The 24,406-nt window shown below is 35.8% G+C and overlaps 1 protein-coding gene across 4 annotated transcripts in view; it reads right to left on the minus strand.

The window, feature by feature from the left end:
• DMTF1 (cyclin D binding myb like transcription factor 1) overlaps positions 1-24,406 on the minus strand; it is a 44,277-nt gene that overhangs the window by 1,408 nt on the left and 18,463 nt on the right. For all 4 annotated transcript variants that reach the window (XM_059934025.1, XM_059934023.1, XM_059934024.1 and 1 more), the window contains 12 exons: positions 20,721-20,835; positions 19,714-19,790; positions 14,535-14,692; positions 13,378-13,410; positions 12,373-12,482; positions 10,075-10,303; positions 8,701-8,852; positions 7,168-7,377; positions 4,312-4,397; positions 1,688-1,843; positions 765-1,142; positions 39-186 (listed from right to left, as the gene is read on the minus strand). In XM_059934025.1, the coding sequence (XP_059790008.1) occupies positions 39-186; positions 765-1,142; positions 1,688-1,843; positions 4,312-4,397; positions 7,168-7,377; positions 8,701-8,852; positions 10,075-10,303; positions 12,373-12,482; positions 13,378-13,410; positions 14,535-14,692; positions 19,714-19,790; positions 20,721-20,835 (1,852 nt within the window). The remainder of the gene's footprint in view (positions 1-38; positions 187-764; positions 1,143-1,687; positions 1,844-4,311; positions 4,398-7,167; positions 7,378-8,700; positions 8,853-10,074; positions 10,304-12,372; positions 12,483-13,377; positions 13,411-14,534; positions 14,693-19,713; positions 19,791-20,720; positions 20,836-24,406) is intronic.

A 24,406-nucleotide genomic window follows, 5' to 3' on the forward strand; every position in this document is an offset into this window, starting at 1 on the left:
CCTTAAGATTTATCAGGCACTCGAGGGAGTTACAGTACCTGTTAGTGTTGTCAAAGGCAAGACAGATTCAGTATCTATAACATCAGATGTCTGGATAAAGCCATGTGGTGAAGGAACGATAAGTATCGTTTCATCATCAATTGTTGTTTGATCAACTTGTTCTTCTATGGTAGGAGACCCTAAATCCTAAGTAATAATAATTAAAAAAATGAGATTCTGTCTCATATTCCTTATTAGTTTTCCTTAAGTCCCCAAACACATTTAGGCTTGAAGGGACTTAACTTTCAAATATTATCCCACTTTAAAGTTAAAATTAAAAGAAATCAAAGTTAAGGTCTTAAAATGGACAAAAGTGATAACCTCATACTCCAATGTATTACATACTAGCAAAAAATAATTTAAAAGAACCAGTTCAGTTATAGGTCCTGAATACAGAAGAAACAATGCTGTAGCACTGTGGGATGAGGTTCCTACACTGAACCACAAAGACCTGTTACAGACCACCCTCAGGAAAATGCTTCCACGGGTTCCAACAAACATTTCTCGGTCTATAGGGGATGGAGAAGGAAAGGTTTTAGTGAGGAACTGTGGTAAAAGCAACACTGCTGGTTGAATGATACTTCAGGTCACGTAGGGGTCTGTGCTTTATTTTGTGTGTCTAAAGAAAATAGGAGGTACTGAGGACATCTTTCCATAATTAATTTCTAGGCTTTTCCCAAACTGCAGGTTTGAGGCTTAAGGCTATTTCCTTAAGTGCAACTTACCTCAGTAACATAAGCCCGGGCTAAAGGGGAGGGTGCGTCCTCTTGTTTAAGGTGGGTGTCAGAGATTTCCTCTTCTGTTCTGACCATAACACTGTTCATCAGTTCTGTGCTATTTTGGTCACTGAATCTGGATATATGAGCATCGTTAAATGACGGCTCTACAGTAATCTTAGGCTGATGAATTTCATCTGGGAAAGTGTCTGCTTCTAGGGCATCTGGAGGCTCAGGAAAATCAGATGAGTGAATATCACCATCCACTGTCAGTTCTGCTTGGGATATGGAAGAGGTGATGTCTTCTGTGGCAACTGTCTGAATGATGACTCTTGGTGTGTGACACTGCACTGTGACGTTGTCACTTGTGTTCAACAAATGTTCTGGCTATAAAATGTTAAAGAAAACGATCAGTGGCAAAATGAAAAAGTACCCACCAGACTAAAGTTATAGACAACAAATGATATTTATAAGTGGTACCCTATTGTCCCCTCCATGCCTCTCTCTCACCTCTGGAACTTCAGTGTTCTTATCACTGTTTTTCTAGAACCCCTATTCTTTACACACTGGGGCCTCCGCTCTCATCCCTTTTCCCCTAACGGAAGTCCATGTCATGTAAGGAGACCCAGGGAAGGAGGGATGTACCCCAGTGAAGGTGTAAAACATTGCTCCTGGAACAACAGTGGTAGGAAGAATTGTTTAAATAAATGGACTACATTAGTATTGGCTCTTATATTTTGTATCAACTAATCCTGGTCCCTAACAGGTATCGATACTAAAGTGTTTGAACGGAGCTCAAAATTTATTTCCCCCTCCCCCACGATACTGTAATTGAAGGCACATGAGCCCCTCTCGGGTGGTACTTATCAGTTAGCGAGTCTTTTCTACAGAAACTAGAAAACTCAAGAAGGAGTTTAAGTGAGGTGACCTACAGATAAAGCATGAACAATGATCTGTTCAGGAGAGGCGGGAGCAGCAGCCGCCAGGGTTACTGTGGGGCCAGCAGTCAGAGTTAGGGGAAGACCTTGGCTCGAGCTTGTCTGAAGTAGGTAGGTGCCTGGAGTGCCAGTAGGCTGTAAATGGAAAGACTGAAGGAAAAAGAAAAACAAGATCAACACAGGTGCGCCAAACCACTGAGTACCCATTAAGTCTAGCTTGACATCCAAAACGGGGACTTTAATTTACTAGCCACAAATGTACTTACCAATGATGAAGGGGCAAATAATAAAATGAAGGGTATAATATTCTGGACTATTCATCTGTTGTAAGTCATTTCTCGGCCTGCAGGTTTAACAAAGGAAAGGCTTGATCCTACTCTTCACTCCCTGTATGTCTATGGTCTGGTCTCAGCTATCTGTTTCAGGTCCAAGACATGGTCTCATAAGCCATTGTTTCTAGCACAGTAATTCAGCATGCCTCGTCTTCCCTCTTTATCCCTTCTCTGTAGCACATAAAAACTAGCAGTCTCCCAGTTAAAAAAGCTTCACATTTTCCAAAAGGCACTATGGCAGTGTTTACTTACTTGAATAGATTTTTTTCATAGTATAATTTTAGGAAATTTTTTTATGTTCAGAGAAAATGTATAGAAATAGCAATTAGTGTTCGTTGAGAGAAAAAGCTCCTAACTGAAAAGCCGGTTCACTGACAGTACGTTTATCTTTTGAGATCTTTTATGAAAGTGTAACAAAACTATTGAACAACAACACATGTTTCACAACCATAAGCTTCTATGTGATAATCTGAGTTTGGTCTATCCTAACACTATGAAGGAAAAGTTTTTGCACTTAGAATAGAGCTGGAAGTTAAAGTCATATAGCCTGGGTTCTTTAGTCTGATGTGGTCTTGTGGACTTAGGCCACAACAGCGCTCCTGGCTACTGACTCACTGAATCTAGGTTTCTTTGATGCTAAAGCAGAGATAGTAACTACTTCTCATGGAAAGGATTGTTGAGGATTAGAAATGATTGTGACTGTGCCTGGCACACACTGGGGACTCAACTCACTTTTTTCCCTCCCGCTCTATAAAAGTTTTCCTAAAGGTTGTATTTATTAATCACATATGATCAGGCAGTATAATAAATACTTTACATGTACATGTATGTCATATACATGTATTTTATTTAATATGCTTAAATACATTTAACGTTCATAAGTTTTTGAAGCTGAGGCACTATTATCATGTTTTATTTATAAATAAGAGTCTCTAAATATTTGATTGTGACCCTGTAAGTTAAAACCTGAACACATACCCTAAATATATGTGTATATATTGTTTATTTGGCCGGGGGAAAGGGAGGGTGAGGTGGCAAAAAATGTAAAGCGAAGTTCTGTTTTCTACCTGTGGCAAATGGTCTTCTTACACATCCCTATTTTGGAGACCAATGGATTAGGAAACCGAGGCTTAACTTAAGCAAGTGGCCTAGTAGGAGTTCCAAAAGAGAACCTTTTGCTAGGTGGGCCATTCCTATGAGATTTGGCTTTGGATAGGATAAATAAACTCTTGCACTAATACCCCTTATGTTCTTCACAGCAAATAAATCTTGACATAATTTAAATAAAATATACTTTATATTTTCTTCATGAAAAATGAGCTAATAATTCTGGGTTTACCTATTTTAGAAAGCAGGGAAAGAATTGGGGCATTTTTCTTTTCAATTTTCATCACCACCCCTCCAAGGAATTACATTTAAATTAGCAGTCATGCCCCATCTCTCCCCAAAACATCTTAGCATAGTTAACCCCTAATCTATTTTCTGTCTCTACAGATTTGCCTATTTTTGACGTTTCAGATAAATGGGAGTCGTACACTATATATTTTGTGTCTAATTTCTTTCACTTAGCATAATGTTTTCAAGGTTCATCCTCGTGGTAGCATATTTTTTACTGCCAAATAATCATTTGTATGGCTGCAGCACATTTTATTTACCCATTTATCAGCGGATGGACATATGAGTTGTTTCTGCTTTTTAGTTGTTATGAACATTCATGTACAAGTTTTTATGTGGACATACATTTTCACTTCTCTTAGGTATACCTGGGATTAGAATTGGTAGGTCATATGGTTACTATATGTTTAACCTTTTTAGGGATTGCAAGATTCTTTGCCTAAGTGGCTATATCATTTATGACTAGGACTTTTAAATCCTCTATCCCCCATTGGGCTAGTACAGTGTTTACTGACTGTCATTAAATAATTCATTCCATAAACTTTTCCTCAAATAACCAATATGAACTTTTTGAGTATATATTTGTTTATGACTCAATAAAAATACATAGCATGTACCCTACTTGTTAGCACTGTCATTTTCATCTATAAAAAGAACATATTATTGGTTTATATACAGATGAAAAAAAAAGACTAATTATAAAAGTGGAAGTCTGATTTATGTTGTCTTGTAACCATCTTGGCTGTCAAAGCCATGGATATAGTTACACTTAATGACAATCAGGTTAACTTTTACATTTCATTTGCCTATATAACATTTCTAAAACTGATACCAACTGATCTTTCTTATGCATAAAATGGCCAATATCTGCTTTTTAAAGTAGTTACTCACTGGAAGAATCTCAAATGTCTGTAGTGTTCCACTGTTTAGTGTTATTGTTTCCGAGTCAACAGTAGCAGCAGGGGAGTCTGCTGAAGCTGTGGTAAGAACAAGGACAATAAATAAACACTTTGTAAATATAAATTTTCTTAGTGTACTCAATTAATTATGAGGGCAATCTCATATTGAATAATTTGCCTAGAAACCCGAAGTCATTTAAATTTCTTATAAGAGATAAGAAATCTAATGGACTTGTCTGGGATGGCATAGATATAAGGGTCAGCCAACCATGACCCACAGCCAAATCCAGCCCACTATCAGTTTTTATAAATCAAGTGTTATAGGAACACAGTCATTCCTGTTCGTTTATGTATTTTCTACGGTTGCTTTTGCACTACGAGGGCAGTTGAGTAGCTATGACAGAGACAATATTTGCTAACCCCTGCTATAGATCATAAAATACTTCTAATGTTAGGAAGTAAGAGGAATACACTAAGGCTAACCTGCAAAGAGACAGGAACTTGATAAAAAAGTAAGTTTTACTGGACCTTCTGGTAAGAAGTATAAATGTCTGGAATATATAGGTGTCCTATAACACTAGGCTTTAGTTGTAGTGACATCACTTCTGGCAATGTAAACCGGGGCAAATAACTTACTTTAACCCAAACTAATGTTCAGAGACTTTATCTGCCCTGTCTACCTCATATAGTTGTTGTGAGGATCAGAAACATGAAATATATATAGTTTCAGATGACCGTACTAGGGAGACTAAATAGCACTTCAGAGATCAGACAGTATAATCTCTTTACAGATATGTCAGCTGAGGCTCAGACTTGATCAGTGTCTGCTCAAGGTTATACAGAACTAGGGCTAATGAGAAGAAATGTGATCTCTTTTGGTGTTTTCAGTCCCACCTGTAGGTAAATCTATGTGAAAAATGATCTGAAATTGACTTTTAATGTATAATGTTTGTTAGTTTATTATACTCTGACTGTAATGCTTCTCAGTTTAAAAGAAATGCACTGAATTCATGTTAGTTCTCTTACTATTTGATGGATTCTTAAGATCATACCTAGAATAATTTGAAGTGATTTCAGATAAATAACCTAAATGAAAGGTAAGCAAATTATGGCTGGAGACAAATGTGGCTCAAGGCTAAGAATGGTTTTTACATTTTTAAAGGATTGTTTAAAAACAAAAAGAAAATTCCATAGAGATCTATGTGGCCTGCAAAGCCTAATATATTCATATTTACTGTTCTGGCCCTAAAGTTTGCTAATCCCTGACCTCTAACCTAAAGGAAGAAACAATTGTGAGATTTTAGCCCGAATGCCAAGAATAATGGGTATGTTGTTAAACTCTTAATATACTCACATTTCTTGCTGGAAGAAATAAAATTATTCTAGTACTTAAAAAAAAAAAAAAAAGCCATGCTGTGAACGATATTAAGGTACCATTTATAAAATGTTTGCTATTTTCCCAATAAGTATTGTCAACCCAATAGCCAAGGAAAATTGTAACATTCTCCATGCACAAAAAATTTTTAGCCAACAGGAGCTCTCACATTTATGGTGGACTAGTAATTTCAGTTGCTTTGCAATGCTCAAGACTACAAAACAAAACAAGCAGGGCTAAAGAAAATAAATTCTTCATGCTTTACTGCACTGGTAGAAAGCTAAAGCAAATAACCAAATTTAAATTAGAACTTTAAGAATAAGACAAGCATAATTAATTTAAACATCAGAAATATAGGTTTGTTGTTGTTGTTGTTTTTTTTTGGTCTGTTTGTTTTTTGCTGTGCTGCGCAGTTTCTGGGATTTTAGTTCCCTGACCAGGGATTGAACCCACTCCCTGGGCAGTGAGAGCACGGAGTCCTCACCGCTGGACTGCCATGGAATTCCCAGAAATACAGTGTTAATAATGCCAATAAGTGGCCCAGTGATTCTCAGATGGGATCATAGAGTATCTATGAAAATCTGCAGGGTATTTGTATTTGTCATACTGACTGGAAAGCACGGTTGGCATTTTGTGGGTGAGGTCAGGGGACCCTAAACATCCCGCAATGTGCAGGAGGACATCCCTGCCAAGAAAGAACTGTCCCACCTAAAATGCCAATAATCCCCTGATTGAGAATAACACCAAGTGATTGATAAACTCTTGGCAATGGCCTTTCCATAGGCAAATAACATTATGTAGGGGAAAAAAAGTGAGGTAAAAGTGAAAAATAATATGGTTCAGAGAATTTTATCCTCATTCCTTTCCTGTCCCTCTGTAATGGAAAGGGAGAAAGATCAACTTGGCTTAGATCTTAGGAAATAAATTTCCTTTCCCTATAACTATCACTGGGCTCTCATCTCATTAAGCACAAAAAAAATGTCACAGGCTAAGGAGAAGAGAGGGGTAAACAGAACAGTTCCCGTAGGACACTGGTTCTTTACTCTCTGAAGAAAATGTTTTTCAACCTCACCAAAACCCACGTCTTCTACATTTCACTTCAAATCCATTCTTCATTTGTGTGTCTTCTGGTGAATTACTACAAATGATGTGCCATCCTAGGGACTCTATGTCTTTGCTTAGTTGACTGTATTTTAGGTAGTTTTCTATTAACCATTAATTCTTTATAACACCTAGAAAGTAAGATGATTTAAAATGGTTTATAATGGCTGGGCAGTGGGTTATCAGTCTTTCCTGTCACACATTCATCCTTTGTGCAAATATTAATCAAGCTAATAAACATAAAATGCCTTAGATCTCCTTTAATTTCTCAACTTGGATAAATTTCTGTCAACATTCTAGAAGACTGAAAGGTGTCAGAGCCATTAACGAAATCATATAGTTCAAACAGCATGGAGTCTGGATGTTACTTACAGACATGGGTGATCTGGACTGGAATCTGCAGGGCCGTCACGGGGCTTGGAGACATGGCTGTATTGTCTTCCAGGCGGGCAACTCTGATCTGAACATGCTGTACGCTGGAATTGGAATTACTGTTTGGAACTCCAGATCCTGATTTATTCTCCAAAAGCGTTGGGTTGTTTTTTTGATTCTCATGTAACTGTTTAAGACCTTTTATCAAGACTGAAGGGAGATGGGTAGACAAAAAGAACATTGATTCTCCGACAGACCACCATCTAAGCAGCAAGGGAGGTGGGGGGTAAGGAGGGAAAGTATTTGGAATAAATAATTGTATACTGGATATGTGATCTTACCAAAATAACAATAAAAATATTTAAAAACTACAACCTGTCTGGAAATTTTTGGAAACATCCGTCAAAAGAGATTAAAAAAATTCATAACATGATACTGTTTTTGCCATCAAAGATGAATTAATAGCCATTGTAAGGAACATGGAAATAAGACATTTTCTATGCCCTAGGACTTCTTGATAAAATTCTTACTATTTAGGGAGAATATTGGTAATGCTAATTAACTTATTTTCATTCAGCAATGAATAGTCTACTACTCTCCCTCCCCCAACCCTGGGCACTTTTTAGCCACTGCAAGAACATAATCAGTTGGCTGTGAGTCTAACTTACAACTCCAGAGTAGCAGCTGAACTTTTCCAAACGGTATGCAACCGCCTTGAGTTCTTGTACAGGAAAGCCAACTCCTCTACTAATCATGATAAACTACATCAATCCTCTCAGGTAATGCTGCAATCTGGCTGGGTTCATGTTACATTAGTATTCATTCACTCTCCTGGTTATACCAGAATTTATAATTTTTAAAATGTAAAATAAATTTATAACTGGGTATTTAAAGAAAAAAAATCACATTTTCATCAAGCCAAATTCCTCAGCATTTAATTTTCCTTTGCAAAAATGGAAGTTGGAGCACTATACCAATGGGAGGGAATCTGATTACCTAAATCACACAGACTCTACAATTTAGTTCCGTGTCTAAGAACAAAGCAGACAGTGAAGTGGAAAGTATGCTATATCTCACTTAAGCAAACCTAAGATATCTAGATTTACATAACAAATGAAATTAGAAATTTGCAAGCTTTTGTTCTACAAAATACATCACCACAGAATTTCTCTAACTCAGTTAAGATATCTGAAATTATTCAATTCGTAAAAGTTGATTTAAATGTAAGTTCTTACATCTTTGTATACAGTGAAAATATACATGTAAAATTTATTTCCTCTTCATAGTTTATGTGAGAGGATAAGAATGTGTGTAGATGTGTATAGTTTATCTTTGGTGCTTTGAGAATTATAAATCATATCAACTCTTCTCAGGGGAAGACAGTTACCCAAAGAAATAGGGCAGAGGTTGAAGTAAAAACCTACTATGATTCATATCTCTTCAGCTGAGGCAAAGAACTTCTAACCTCTAATTCCTTGAGGACTAAATAGAGTAAGACAAAAGGAAGGACTTAAGAAGCAAATAATACATTACCAGGGAATGAAACATCCTTATGGTTTGCAATTTGCCTTTTGATGGTCCACCATTTACTTCGAAGCCATTGTGGTGAACGGACACTGCTCCATCCCTCTGCTAACAGATCCCAGTTTATGTCATTTTCATCAGCTACATCAAGCTCTGCTATCCTACAAGTTACAAAATAAGCATCTGTTAGATGTCTGTTTCTCCATAAGAACCCTCCTCTAACTACAGGTGACGGCACTGGCAATAAAGGGAATGGCAGGTTGTGTCACTGAGATGCTACCGTTCAGGTACACAGGAAAGGATGGATTGCAGGAGTGCAGACCTGCTTCCAGAGCTAAGAGCTATGACATCACAGTAGCAGCCTTGTTAATGGTACCACCAATGGGCTGTACCATAAATGGTCAGAACCAGAGGAAGCACAGTGAAGGAAAGGGAATAGCTAAAGGTTAGAATAAGATAAGGACAGGTTTAGTTGTATAGTGTTCTACAATGTTTTATAGTGTGTTACAATAAGTTATTTCCTAGATCTGAGCTTTTCCATTTGTAAAATAAACAAAATTATTTAGAAAGGAACTATTTATAAAGATGACTAGCTGGAAAAAACTATATTAAAAACGAAACTCAAAACGAAGTGATAAAAAGATAAAAACAATACTCAGGCTGCAACCCAAAAAACCACAATCAATACAAAATAGTACAACTAAATTTGGGGTTTTAATGTCTATTTGTTTTCTAGTTTTAACTGTCAGGATCTTGATTTTCAGTAGGGTGTAGCCACAAAAGCAGCTTCTACTACTTAAGTGTCTCAGATATTTTCTTGCTGGTATTTTTGCTCATTTGAGTTTCTGAGTCTTAATGGTTAAACTAACTAATGTAAAAAATAAACTTGGGATTATCTTAAAGCTATTTTTGGATATGTATGAAATGGAAGTGTCTAATTTGGTCCAATTTGAAGGTGTGGGGTAACTGTGGACTGGGCAATCTTAGCATAGTAGCCAAAGATTGAAGGGCATGGAGACTGATAGCCCTCTTACCCTCAACATGGTCCCTCTTGGCTAGGACTGAGGCACATTGGTGGGACAGTGGAAAAGCTGCACTGCCGCTGCCTGTGCCATACCTGTTCTGCGGATATAGAGAGGACTTCAGTCTCCACGCCTTCAATCTGGTACTTTACACGAGCACTAAATCCACTAAAAAAGGAACAAACACAAAACAAAACAAAAAAGAGCTCAATATGAAATATTTAGGATTTTAAACAGTGGCTCTCTATGGAAAGGATGCTTTTCAGACATTAGGCATCTATGGAAACCAAAAGAGGAAAGCCAATCTAGATAGCCACAGCAATTAAGCAGCTTTTGTTATTAAAAGATTTAGGACACAAACCTGAGGATGAGATTGATTTCATCTTCCTTGGTCCACTCAGTACCTCCACTCTGTTTCCAGTTCAGGTAGTTGAGCCATTTAGAACGACACTGCTTTTCTGAGCGAGTACCCACTCGTTCTGCCACAGCTGCCCAAGACACACCCTGTGTGACTATGTCACCTGGCTCAGTGCTTGTCAATTCATGAACCACCTCTGCAAGTCTCTTTTCTTCTTCTTCTGTCCACTTCCCTGAAAGAAGGAAATCATCCAGACTACCACTGCTACCTTCTCCTTGTTTTGCAAATCAGATTCAGCCCTGTATTTCAAAAGACTGATGGGAAGTATGCAGTAGTATTAGAATTATTTCTGAAAGACACATGGAAAACCTGCATATACCTGCTAAGACAGTTACTAACCCAGTAAGGTTCTTAGTACTACAAAAGAAAATACAGACTCCTAATAGAAAGCACTGACTGACTCTTTAAGGAAAGAAAAACTACTCAAAACATAGCTAGAAAAAATTATATTTTCTCAAGTTATACTAAGTCCTAACTGGGAAGTGTTCCATTGATGGCTTGATGGACACAAAAATTCATACTTTTTTCTTAGTCCCACCTAAGATTCCCTGCTCTGCAGAAGTGAAGTAATAAGCTCAATAGAGACCATTATTTACAGGAATGAAAGAGGAGGGACAAGTAGAGTAACACCTATGGCTTCCCACCCATTTCAGTAAAAATAAAAACTAGGTTTATACCATCTCCTTTCCCAACTCCAAGCTACTGTGATAAAATATAAGTCTGAGACTGGTAACCAAACATATTTCTATTTCAGTTTTTTTGAACCCATAAACCCACTAATAATATCACATGTTCCTATTAGCCTTTTTCTTAAAAAAGCTTAAGCAGAAAAACAGGAAAAAAAAAAGAAAACCTCTTAAAAATGTCTTCCACTCTGTTTCCATTTTGTTACTAGTAGCTGAAAACTTCTGGAAAATTTCAAAAAGGCTATGTGCTTGCCTTTCAGGTATTCATTCATTCAACAAATATATACTGAATATCTATGTGCTAGGCACCGTTCTGGATATCATGGATTCAAGACAAAGTCCTGCTCTCCTATTTTAGCATGGCAAAAAAGGAAGGGGAAACTCAGACTGCCATCTCATGGCGTGGTCCAAAGAGAAAACTCCTGATCCAAAAGGATACATAGCAACAAGGCAAGTTAACAGGCAGAGCATTCCCTGAGGCTGGCAATCAGGGAATGGCATAGTGTTTTTCCATTATGCTCACAAAAGGGGTTCTATACTCAGTGTCTTACATGAACCTCTGGGGTCCCATCGTAGATCTAAAGCTCCCATTCCTGCTTCATTCATTAAGCTGTCATTCACTACAGAATTAGAGTTGGTGGAATTTATGTTTTCATTGCCTTATAGGTAATAGTGCTGGTGGAGTGGTTAAGGAGGAAACGTTCCTGACTCCACTTCAGCAGGGTAGGGGGTGAGGACAAAAATTATATTCCCTGGAAGCTCAAGCCTAGCTTGAGAACTATTTTTCTAATTGAAAGACTGAGCACAGATTATGGATCCTTCAGAAAAAATTAGAGCTAAAAAGGGAACTATGAAATCATCTATTCTAACTTCTTCATTTTATAGAGGAAACTGAGGCTCAGAAAGGTAAGTGAGAGTTGGTGGTGGAGCCTGAATACTGTTGTTGGTCATAAAGGTTAGGTTTAACAGTATCTATCATCAATTAGTACATCTGTATACATTACGAATTGACTGGGCATCTGTGGTCTGAAACACCAATCACGAGTTTTTTCTACGGAAAAATGTACTTTGAATTTGAAATAAGCAAAATACATACAAACCTCTGGAACACAGCTTCTTCCTAAGTTGGGACCTGCCTGGAACTACAGTTTTTCATAAATATGAGCTGATAAGCTGTTACCAACATAAGTTCAATAGTTAGATGGGCTTAAATTAAAATTACTTCCTACATATATGCCTTAGAAGTACCTATTAGACTTAAAAATAATTACTTCCCCAACTGGAGCAGTTCTGAATTGCTACAAAATGGAAACATGCTAGACCTAAATAAAACCTTTGAAACTGAGGAGATGTGTCCCTGTGAAAAATATCACCTTACTACACAGAGCACAAAAATAAAGGATTAGTTGGGTCTATCTAAAGAAAAAGGACACTAGAAAATAAAACCTCAACTACAATGAATGGCAAATCTCTTTCCAGAACAGAAGAGAAAGCAGTATCTGAAGGGGCAGGGGGCTCAAATGGTGACAAAAAACACCAGTGGCACTCACAGTACCTGTGTTGCAAGTGTCCTTCATCAGTCGGCACCGATCTTTGACAGAAGAGGCACTCCTTCCTAGCGCCGCCCCTATTGTTGCCCAGTCATTGCCATGCTTTATCCGGAGCCTAAAACAAGAGTCTGCCAATCAGCATTTGGTTCAACTGTTTTCTCCCTTTTAATTTCATCATTTATTCTTCATTCTTCTTCTTCCCATTTGACTGGTTTGGAAGTTGTGGGCAGCAATACTTTGAGAGCCAAAGTTTGAAAGTGTGGCCTTTTTTTGGGGTCCACAGTTGTCTGTGGGTGAAAAAAAAACAGGCAGCAATTGCCTTTTTCCTGGGTCAGAGAAGAAATAAGTAACTTGGATATGTGTTCAAAAAAGACCAAATTTCCCCTCAGGTTATTGACACAATCTCCCAGGCAATCCCCAGATTTTTCCCTTTTGAGCACTCCTAACAAGCTCTTCTCAGACACCTGAAACAGTTTCACAAGTCCTTATTATCATAAACAGGATCAGCCTTCGGGTTTTTTTTTTCATGATCCATACAATCCATTAACCCATACTTTATGGTCCCAAAATTATGTTTCCTGCAAAATAAGACTGTATAAGGTAGAGTCAGCCCAGATAGCCAGTGAAACATTTGCCAACTCGCCATTCTAAACTAAGCCATTAGCACAACCCTGGTTTTGATCCTGGTATGTAAGTTCCCCAGACTTAGTCTTCAGGTCACCAAGAATGGTGATCTAATCTCTTCTGTAACCCCTATTAGTGGTCTAAGGACACATTTCATTTGGTTACTAACAACAAGAGAAGACAACGTATGGACATGGCTACTCTGTGCAGATATAGATTTGATAAGTTCTTTACACGGTCAACTATGCTTAACAGCAGGATTAAATTATACCAGTCTACCAAAAATCTCTTGACATTTTCAAAGTAAAACTTTAGAAAACACAAAATATTTTTAAAAATTAAAACACAACTATCAGAACTAATGAAAAAAAGAAAGTTAAACTTACTCCTTGAGCTTTTCAATTTCTTCAGGTGTGTATCTAGAAATTTAAAGAAATTTTTAAAAGATCAATTAAAACAAAGAATGCTAACAAACTTAATAAAAATCAGAATTTCACTTAGGGAGCCAAATGTTAAGTCACTTAGCATATTGATAACATTTTTAAAGTAACCAATTTCAAAGTAGATTAATAAAAATCAAAATTAATGCCTCTATTAAAAAAACCCACAACAAATATTTTAAGCTATAATAAAAGTGAGCACTGTAACAATTTTCTCTAGGAAAATTCAACATTTAAAACATATTTTCTCTTATGCTGCCTAACTCTTGCATTATTTCAAGTTAGGTTTAGGTACTCTAATATCATAGTTATTCTGAAAGACTTATGGATGACATGGTAAACTGGAGCTAAAAAGAAAATCTATGGTCAATTCTCACAAGTCACTGAAAAATTTTAAGTTCTCTTTATTTTCTCTACCCATGCATGGACAACTGACATATTCTTGCTCCATGTAAAGGCTTTCTTTTTAGTGGGTAAGTACTCAATATAGCCAATGCAATGTTCTTTTTAAAAGCAGTATCTAGTAAGCCACACTACTACCACCTAAAACTCCCAAAGAGAAATTTAAAATATGTCAACAACACCATATTATCATTGCATTGAAGATATGATGGCTTCCCACAGATATTACCAATAACAGAAATCCACGCATTATATCCAGAAATTTAGCTATTTTCTACTCTGGTTTTATTAAAAAAAAAAAAAAAAAAGTCACTGACCTAGGAAATGTTATACTATAGAAATGAACAGGAAAAATGTTACCAATGAATTTAGAGTTCTTTTTATACTTCCTAAATCTTTAACCACTACTATACTTTTTATAATGTTACTTTACTACAAAGCAGACTTTGATGTATTAAGTCAGCTAGGTCTTAAACCTATATAAAGTAATTTAGATTCTAATTTCTAAAAGAGGCCTTATTGTAATGAGGTTTCACCGTATTTACAACATGGACCTGGACAATAAAAATACTAACATCACTCAACAGTAATTCATAACTATCTTCAATTAAGGCTTTGATCATAATTTTATTTAAAAAAATAGTTCCTTAAATATTACCCCTAAATTACATGAAAACATGCAGCATTACAAGTTTTCATACTTTCCCACATGGTTTCTGTCATCATACATGCGAAGCACTCTTCTATAAACTGCAAACAAAGGCCGGTTCAGACCCCATGCTATAGTCCTGTAGAAATCTTTTCTTTCGTCTTTTGACATCTCAAAGATGATTTCTGTAGCATCTTTTATTCCGCGTGCCTAAATGGGTTACATTTCTTTGATTTAGGGATTTCTGATAAAATGCATATGGATATACTATGCTTTTTAAAAGTTTTTTTATGTTAAAATCATCAATGGCATTTAGAAAAATAACATATTGATAATTCATTAATAAGTCAAATATAGACTTTAAAATGCTGCAAGAGATAATACAATGATACTTAAATGTTCCAAAAATAAGTTGTATATAATTCAATAAAGTCCTGCCAACCCCTTTTAAAATTACAAAAAATTAAATCTAAAGAAAGTAGAAAAGGAAGAAATCATAAGAACAAAATTAATATAATCAAATCAAGAATAGAAAGGATGAGCAATGCTAAAAATTGGTTCTTTGAAAAGATCCATGAGACTAAATAAAAACAAAAAGATAAACTTATGGCAAAACTTAAAAAAAAAAAAAAAAAAGGACAAAACTATATTAGAGATGAAAAATGGCACCTAAGGAGAGATGCTACAGAGATTAGATAGTTGAACATTGTGAAAATTTTATGGCAATAAATTTGAAAACTTATATAAATGTATGAATTCCTAGAAAAAGTCAACTTACCAACTGACTCAGGAAGAGAAAGAAAATCTAATAAACACAGACCATGAAGAAAATTTAATCAGTTATTAATAATTTTCCCACAATGAAAACACCAGGCCAAGATGATTTTACAGGTAAATCCTACCAAACAATTAAGAGAAACATAATTCTGATTTTAAACTATCCTAAAGATAAAAAGGGGGTGGGACTTCCCTGGTGGCACAGTGGTTGGGAGTCCACCTGCCAAAGCAAGGACATGGGTTTGAGCCCTGGTCTGGGAAGATCCCACATGCCGCAGAGCAACTAAGCCCGTGCGCCACAACTACTGAGCCAGCGTTCTAGAGCCTGTGAGCCACAACTACTGAGCCCACGTGCCACAACTACTGAAGCCTGCGCACCTAGAGCCCGTGCTCGGCAACAAGAGAAGCCAACGCAATGAGCACCACAACGAAGAGTAGCCCCCGCTCGCTGCAACTAGAGAAAGCCCACGCACAGCAACGAAGACCCAATGCAGCCAAAAATAAAAATAGATAAATTTATTTAAAAAAAAAAAAAAAGATAAAAAGCGGGGACAATTCCCCACTCATTTGATTAGGCTAGCATAATCTCAATAGCAAAACCAGACAAGGGGAGTTTCAGAAAAGATCTTCCGGGCCAAGCTCATTCATTAAAATCGATCCCCCAAATCCTCAAAATATTTTAGCACACTGAACTCAGTAATGTATAAAAAGGTTAATAATCAATGCAAAAAGTAAGCTTACTCCAGGAATATGAGTTTGTATTAATTTCAGAAAAATTAGCAATTAATCACATGAGATTTATGGAAAAAAAAGTAAAATCTCAATAGGTATGGAAAGAGCAATCATAAAATCCAACATTCAAAAAGCATAAAGACTGTAATAATTATAAACAGAGTATAACCTTTAAATATTGTAAATCACTATGTACACCTGAAACTTATATAATATTGTACATCAATTATACCCCAATTTTAAAAAAGCATAAAGATTAGAAAAGAATCATTTACAGATGTTATATATGTAGAAACCCAAACATCTATAATCAAAAATTATTTAAGAGTACTTAGCAAGAATGCTGGTTACAAAATCAATGAAGTCATTTGTATTTCTAGACAAAGCTCATAAAAAATCTTTAAAACTTCCCACTAATAATAGCATCAAAATTAAAAAAGCATTAAGACTAAATCTTAGGCAAGTTATGCAATTCCTTTAAGGAGGAAACATAAAACTATCAACTGACATTAAAGAGGAACTAATTAAAACGGAGAGCTATAAAATGTTCTTCAAGAGGAAGTCAGAATATTACAAAGATGTTAATTCCCTTCAAATTGATTCAGATTCAATGTAGTCCCAATAAAAATTCCAACAGTTTTTCATTCTTTGCAGGTTGATTCTAAATTTATAATGGAAGAGCAAAGGGCCAAGAACAGCCAAGACACTCATGAAGAGACCTGCCCCGTCAGGTATTGGGACTTCTGAAGACAGAGCTGTACTGGTGCAGGTATGAAACTGAACCTAAGAACAAATTAGAAAACCTAGAAACATCTGTGGAAGTTTGAGTAGGACAGAATGGATACTGTAGACTGGGAAAAGACTGACATTCCCTAATGATGCTGGGACAATTATCATCCATACAAAACAAAACAAAAACAACCACAACCCACAATAACATTGAAACCCTATCTCATACCCACAGGAAAAAAATTAGTGTGAAAGGCAAAACTATATATGTGAGAATATCTTTATGCCCTTGAGGCAGGGGAAGATTTCTTAAACAAGCATGCAAAAACACAGAAGTAAAAAGATGATAATTTTTTTTTTTTTTTTTTTTTTATAAAAGATGATAATTTTGACACTGGAATTAAGAATCTTCTTTCATCAAATGATACCTAGAGAGAAGGAAAAGACAGGCCACTAAATGGGGCAAGATATCTGTAACACAACCAAAAAACCATTAGTATCCAGCATACATTAAGAACGTCACAGAAATTAAAAACATAAACCACCCCACAGAAAAAACTGATAAAAGACACAAACAGGAATTTCAAAGAGGAAACACAAATGGCCAACAAGCATATAAAAATATGTAATCAGAGAAATAAAAATCAAACCCATAATAAAATACCATTTACACAAATTAATAGCAAAAAACTAAAAAGAACCCAAATGACCATTAACTGTGGAACGTGTAACTTATGGTATATATATTTGCATGATGAAACCTAAAAAAAAAAAATCAACAGGGGATGGGTCTCCAAATCACAATATTGAACAAAAGAAGCCAGTTACAGAATACCCAGAGAATCAATCAACTTACGTAAATTTCAAAACAGGTAAAATTACATTGATATGCATTTTAAACACTCTTCTGAATGTATTAAATTTCACAGTAAAAACTTTAAAAATTTAGAATCTTTTCTAAAGTTGTTTTACGCATTTTCAATTCTGCAAACAATTAAACCTAAATATTTACAAGTACCTACATGCAAGGCACTGTGTTGTGGGATGATATTATAGTGAGATGAAAAGATTTTTCTGCCCTTTTTTTTCTTGTTGCTTGTGACAATACCTTATCCTTTTACCCAAAATATGGAATATATGATACCTAATTAATTGGTTTAAAAATAGCTCCACAATGTTCCTGTAAGAGCACCACATAATGAAAATCACAGTCAAAAATCAAAATCAAACAAATTAGCTTTTCCCAAGATCAGTATATCTTTATGGACATTTCCTATTTCTGACAATTCTATCATCATTCTCCCAAACATCTTCAATTTTTAAAAAACCCTTAATTATTCCCACTCCTCATTTTCCTTCTTCACCAATATTCAGTCACCAGGCTTCCTTAGAGACTACTTGCTTATCTGCCTTTCCCTGCCAATTCTATTTCAACTATCGTAAAGTCCTTACTACTCTCACCTGGTCACCTGAAATGGGTATCTAAAAGTCTTAATCATAAAGCTGAAAGAGTCCTTGGAAATCATCTACTCCAATCTCCTACACAAGAAACCAGCTTCTTAATTCCCCAAATTCAGTGTTTTTACCAATTCGTTGCTACCTTATCCATACCTGTAGCATTTTTCAAATTTTAACTTAAGTGTTTGTGATCAGTGGACAACTTTTAATACACTTCTAGATACATTTCAATGGTCACTATATTTCTGTTTCTCTTAAAACAATTAGCTTGGTGGGAAGGATCTTTCTTCACTAATAAAGAATTAAAGTTTTTTACTCTTTATAATTTATAAAGTGTAGTTTAGGGAGGAGTGCAGCTTAAAATTAAGCTTAAGAACATGGACATTCTAGGCTGCAGTGTATTTAAAATAGTAAAAAATTGTACATAAACTAAGTATCAAACAAGAGGAGAATAGTTAAATAAACTCTGTACACTTCCCATTCCCAAACAATGGTAATGGTCTCCATTTCAAACATGCACTATTTGAACATAACTCCATTACTAGGATGGTCAGCAAGTCTCTGGAAAGATTTCCTTGAGAAGAGCACAGATCTACCCGACCGAACTCTCCCTAAACTGAGTTACCAGTTCTTCTCATTTCTTATAGGATAGAATTCTAATTCTTTGGTCTGGACTTCAAAGCCCAAGTTCTAGAAGCTAGTTATCTTGGTTCGGGTTAAAGCGGTTAATTTAACATACTCTGGGTTTGAACTCTGAATCCCCGACGCTCATCATTTACTTATGCTGTTCCCTCCAGCCCTATTCTACCCCTAACTCCCACCCCTTTCTTTAAAACTTAGCTCAAATCCTGCTCTTCCAAATATTTTCCATAACTGTCCTAACCCTGAGAATAAACTCTTCCTTCTTTGTTCTCATGAAGAATTAACAACATGTTATCACTCACAGGGTACAGAGCCTTATATCATTCTTCACCTGTTTTCAGAATTTCCACATGGACTGTTGGCAGGCATTTGAAGGCCAACACTATTTGTTAAAGCAATTCACATTTCTAGTGCTTCAAAAATTCTGTTCTCATCAGACATTTAATGAAGAGGATGACTAAGGTAACAGGATATAAGCTTGAATATGAAAATGAACTAAATTTTTTTTTTAAAGGGGAAAGACTAGTGTGATGTCATAAACTCATTCAAAGAAGATGCATATCTTAGACTTTATACAACATAAATTTAAACCTTAATTTATAGGTTGCTTGAAAAGATGGGGCTTTAAGATTCTGAGAGGCTATTAAAATTTTGTCTAAACTTCAGGGTATTAACTAAAGCAATAAAGCTATTTTAAACTGAGAATTCAAAATGTGCTTAAAAATATACTGTAATCATACAACTGAGAATTATTAATCTACAACATATTAGCCAGTCATCCATTACTTAATTACTGAAAAGCTCCTAAGTACTATATACAATACGCTGCTTTGATATTTTTTGCAATTGGCGATGAAAAAATTAGTGAAACAAAAAAATATGCCATAAGATACCTTCAAATAGCGTTCAATATTGTTCATCAAAATATCAATTTCTTCCTTGGACCACATCCCCTGCTTCCATTTATGTCCTTTAAAAGAAAACAAGTAATGCTATAGAAAATATTATTCCTTGAGAGGAATAAAATGTAGCTAATTTAATGTCTCACTCATCTGAAATCTGAAAAATCCCCAGGTAAAGTTGCTTTTGTGACCTCTGGTTTTTAAGAAAGAATACATTTGACCCTACTAAGTAGAGATAATGATAAGTAAAAGATTCATAAAAAATATCACTTCCTCTTAGTTACATCTCTTATCCTTTCAGCAGTATAGGACTTACAAGTACAAAAGCCAAATCACCCTCAAAACTTTCTGAAAAATTTCCCCAGTGAAAAATAAATTTTATGGGCAAAAAACATGTATAAAAGATTCTAGGACAAGGTAAACATAATATATTGGATACCAAGTGAATAATTTATTCTTAATGAGTACTTACTGTACAGTGGGTGAAGTGAATAATTTATTCTTAATGAGTACTTACTGTACAGTGGTTGAAAACAATCAATTTACATACTTTTTGTTTCCTTTCCTTACTTCAGAGTGGCATATATACAACCTCCACTTTGTTGCAGTAACTTCCTTAGCAATCCTTACGAGCACAGCAGCACTATAAACACCATTACTTTAAACCTCTAAGCCACTTATGAGACCAAAGTTAGTAGCAGAACTTTGAAAAAAGGCTTGACTTCCCAGTCCCATATGCAATAACTGAATTGTCTTTTAAATGACACCACTGTGCATCTGTTTATAACCTACTTCATATCAGAGAACTAATGATCAATTATTGAAAAATGAATATTGGTTTCATGGTCCCATTCAGAGCCAAATTTAATTAGAAAAGGCTCAATTACTGTAACTACTCAACCATAATTATGAAGGCCCAACTCAGAATCCTTATGACTACAAGCTCTTCTTAACGTCAATTTTTTCCGCTGGACACTAAAATTCACAGTATCTCTTACCTTTGTTAGTTAGAGAATCCTTATCTTCTTTAGTTGTAAACCATGCTTGGCTAACTGCTGAAACCTCCTCATTACCCAAGGGAGATATGTCATCTAGTTGCTCATTCTGTAGAATCTTGAAAAGGTAAAAGAGAAAAAAAAAGTAGCAGCCTGATTTAATACCCAACCTGATTCATCTTTGTTTGTAATGCTAAGCACTATAAAACTCTAATAATGTGAAATCCATGTGTTTTAGATATAATAAAATTATATTGAATTTATAAAGACAAATATTTTCTTGCTCTTTTAATAAGACAAGTATGAAAACAAAATTATCTGCATTAACAAAATATGACCTTCATTTAAGCAAGTAAGTCAGTACTAGCAGCTTGAATTTTAGAGAATATTGGCTAAGATTCCATTAAGCATTTAAATTAATACAGTACAGGATACTCAAAGCCATTTGTATGTTTATATATGTAAAACAAACTCACATATAAAATAAAATGAAAATGCTGGGGTTGATGTCATGATTATTCATATCCTCACAGGTAGTTTGCTACCTAAATATATAGTCATCTGTAATGTAATCTGTTGCTAAATCTAAAGGATTAACAGGCTAACTCAAAAGATGTTACTGCAAAATCATGATCTGCTTATTGTTTACTGACAACTTTGTTTTAGCCAACCTCTAGAGCTGATTCCTACCCTCCTTAATGTACCTTCTTTCAAAGAACTATATGGTACTACTTTCTATTATTATTGTAGTAAAACAGTCTGCATGAGAAATGTGTAGTTAAAAAATAAGCTTTATTGAGATACAATTCACACATCATAAAATTCACCCTGTAAAGTATACAATTCAGTGGCTTTCAGTATATTTATGAAGCTATCACCAGGTACATTTTCTTTTGTTTTTTAAAAAATTTATGTATTTTATTTATTTTTCGCTGTGCTGGGTCTTCGTTGCTGTGCACGGGCTTTTTCTAGTTGTGGCAAGCAGGGGCTACTCATTGTTGTTGTGCGTGGACTTCTCATTGCGGTGGCTTCTCTTGTTGCAAAGCATGGGCTCTAGGCGCACAGGCTTCAGTAGTTGTGGCATGTGGGCTCTAGAGCCCAGGCTCAGTAGTTATGGCGCACAGGCTTAGTTGCTCCGCGGCATGTGGGATCTTCCCGGACCAGGGCTCGAACCCGTCCCCTGCATTGGCAGGCGGATTCTCAACCACTGCGCCACCAGGGAAGCTCACCAGGTACATTTTCTTTTTTTTTAATTTTATAGCTACTTTATTTATTTATTTATTTATTTTTGGCTGTGTTGGGTCTTCGGTTCGTGCGAGGGCTTTCTCTAGTTGCAGCAAGTGGGGGCCACTCTTCATCGCGGTGCGGGGACCGCTCTTCATCGCGGTGCGCGGGCCTTTCACTATCGCGGCCCCTCCCGTTGCGGGGCACAGGCTCCAGACGCGCAGGCTCAGTAGTTGTGGCTCACGGGCCCAGCTGCTCCGTGGCATGTGGGATCTTCCCAGACCAGGGCTCAAACCCGTGTCCCCTGCATTAGCAGGCAGTTCTCAACCACTGCGTCACCAGGGAAGCCCACCAGGTACATTTTCAATTAAGGACATACCTAATCCAGCAAATTCTGCAGGAACAAAGCTGTTTTTAAGAGACTTGGCCTTGGGCTAAAGAGAGCTATAGTGTAAGTGAAGAAGATTTAGCAACAGTGCTACCATATCAGGTATGAACCTATTACAGGCAGACCAGGATAAGGGGAGAGTCACATGCCTAGTGACCACTCAACCCAGTTTTGTCTCTGGATTGGATCAACTACTAACCTATGTCACTCTCTGGAGGTAAGTCCTAACAAAGTTTGAACTGTTTTTTGAGTAGGCAGAAACTGGATCTCTACTTTCAAGAAGATATGAAACCCATCTCACTTCGAAAACAGAGAAATTGTCCATGAACAATCAAAGCACAATGAGGAGAAAAGCCATGCCTCTACTGTCACCTACTTTATTTTTATATTTGGTGGTAATGAATATTTTGTATTTATGAAAATGTTGTTTTTTAAAACCATAGGCAAAAGCTAGACATCACTGGAACAAACATGAAAAGTTTTATAACCCTGTATTTATGCATCATACATTTTAGATCTTTTTCTTTTAAAGATTAAGAGGACTTTATAAAGCTGAGAATTGAGACAGACTAGAAAGATGATATCCAAGGCCTCTTATATTATGAAGATCACAATTCTGTAAGATTTGACACAGGAGTTATTCATCAAGGGCAATACAGAGACCTATCAAAAGACCTTGATACATATAATACCTACTTTTAAGAAATGTAATGTAGAAAATATCCTGAGATGATCTCTTATATTAATTAGTTCGTTAAAAGAATAAAATCACCATTTTCCAAAGTGAGTCTAAATATACAGCAAAGCCCACTCTATGAATCTCACAAAGAAATCTGTCATGCCAATTAATCACTGTCTTTGGGCAAACACTTTATGCTTTATGGCTCAAATTTTTCTGAAGAAGACTTACAATTATTACTTAAACCATATAACGTTAAACATGAAAAGCCAGGAAATGAAGTAAATAATTATTAAATTTTAGCAGTAATATTCAGCACTGTCAATAAAAGTGAGTATAGAAGGAGACTTAGGTACCTGAAAGGCTATCTATCTATACTTAGTAATAAGTTTAGTAATAAGTATTTTAGTATAGTAAATAGTAATAAATTTTATAGTATTTTACCCCCATTTTTCGCTACTTTATACATAAATCTTTTAAAGTTACTCAGGCTTTATTAGCATGCTGTTGCTTTCTAAATGAAGCTTTTTTGAGTTGGTTGTAGGGTTTCCTATCTGTAATATATACAGGCTTAGAAATCTAAAAATAAGTATTTCATTCACTAAATACCTCTTGCAACCACAAAGTACTACATACATTGGGAATGTTTTTAGTTTCTAATTGTTTTTCAAGCTCATCCCACCAGTGGAATGAGGGAAGGGGCATTAGCTACTAAACTACGTGAAATAACTACACCTAGATTGACACAAAAGGGCACAGCAAAAAGCACACTATTTCTGAACATCTAACTGTGCTGACTTTCACTCCCAACCTAATATTAATCTTATTAAAAAAATTCAGAAATTATTAATTATTTTGTTCATTAAAATGGTAATAACAAACCAAGAGGTTAATATTAAATTGTAATTCATTAAGTCTTCAGAAATAATCCAAACAAAACCATATAACTTGTCTAACTAGCACTGCTACTGCTTAACCTTATAATAGCTAGGTTGTAAACCAAATCACACATATGTATATAGTTATTTTCAATGTGCTAAAAATGGAATGGAAGTGAGACTACATAGTCTTTGAATCTGAAATGAATTTGACAAGACCCATTTTGAAGAAAGAATGTGCCCTATTATTTCTGAGGGTTTAGAAAAAAATTTCTGTCCAAATTCCCACTGAAACCCAAGGGTAGATTATGAGATCTCCAGCCTGGCTCAAAGCTGTTTGAAGCATTTTGGAGACTTGCTTCTCTGGAAATCCTGTCATTCTGGAACCACTCTGAAGCTCCCCACTGCAAACCATTCACAGTACACCTACCTGAGATGTCCTTAGTCCCTGATGTTACATATCAACTTGTAACTACTTTACTTCTTAACTGAAGGGTCACTGTGATGCTTCACATACAAA

Source organism: Balaenoptera ricei, chromosome 9, assembly GCF_028023285.1.
Source record: "Balaenoptera ricei isolate mBalRic1 chromosome 9, mBalRic1.hap2, whole genome shotgun sequence".
Classification (NCBI taxonomy): domain Eukaryota; kingdom Metazoa; phylum Chordata; class Mammalia; order Artiodactyla; family Balaenopteridae; genus Balaenoptera; species Balaenoptera ricei.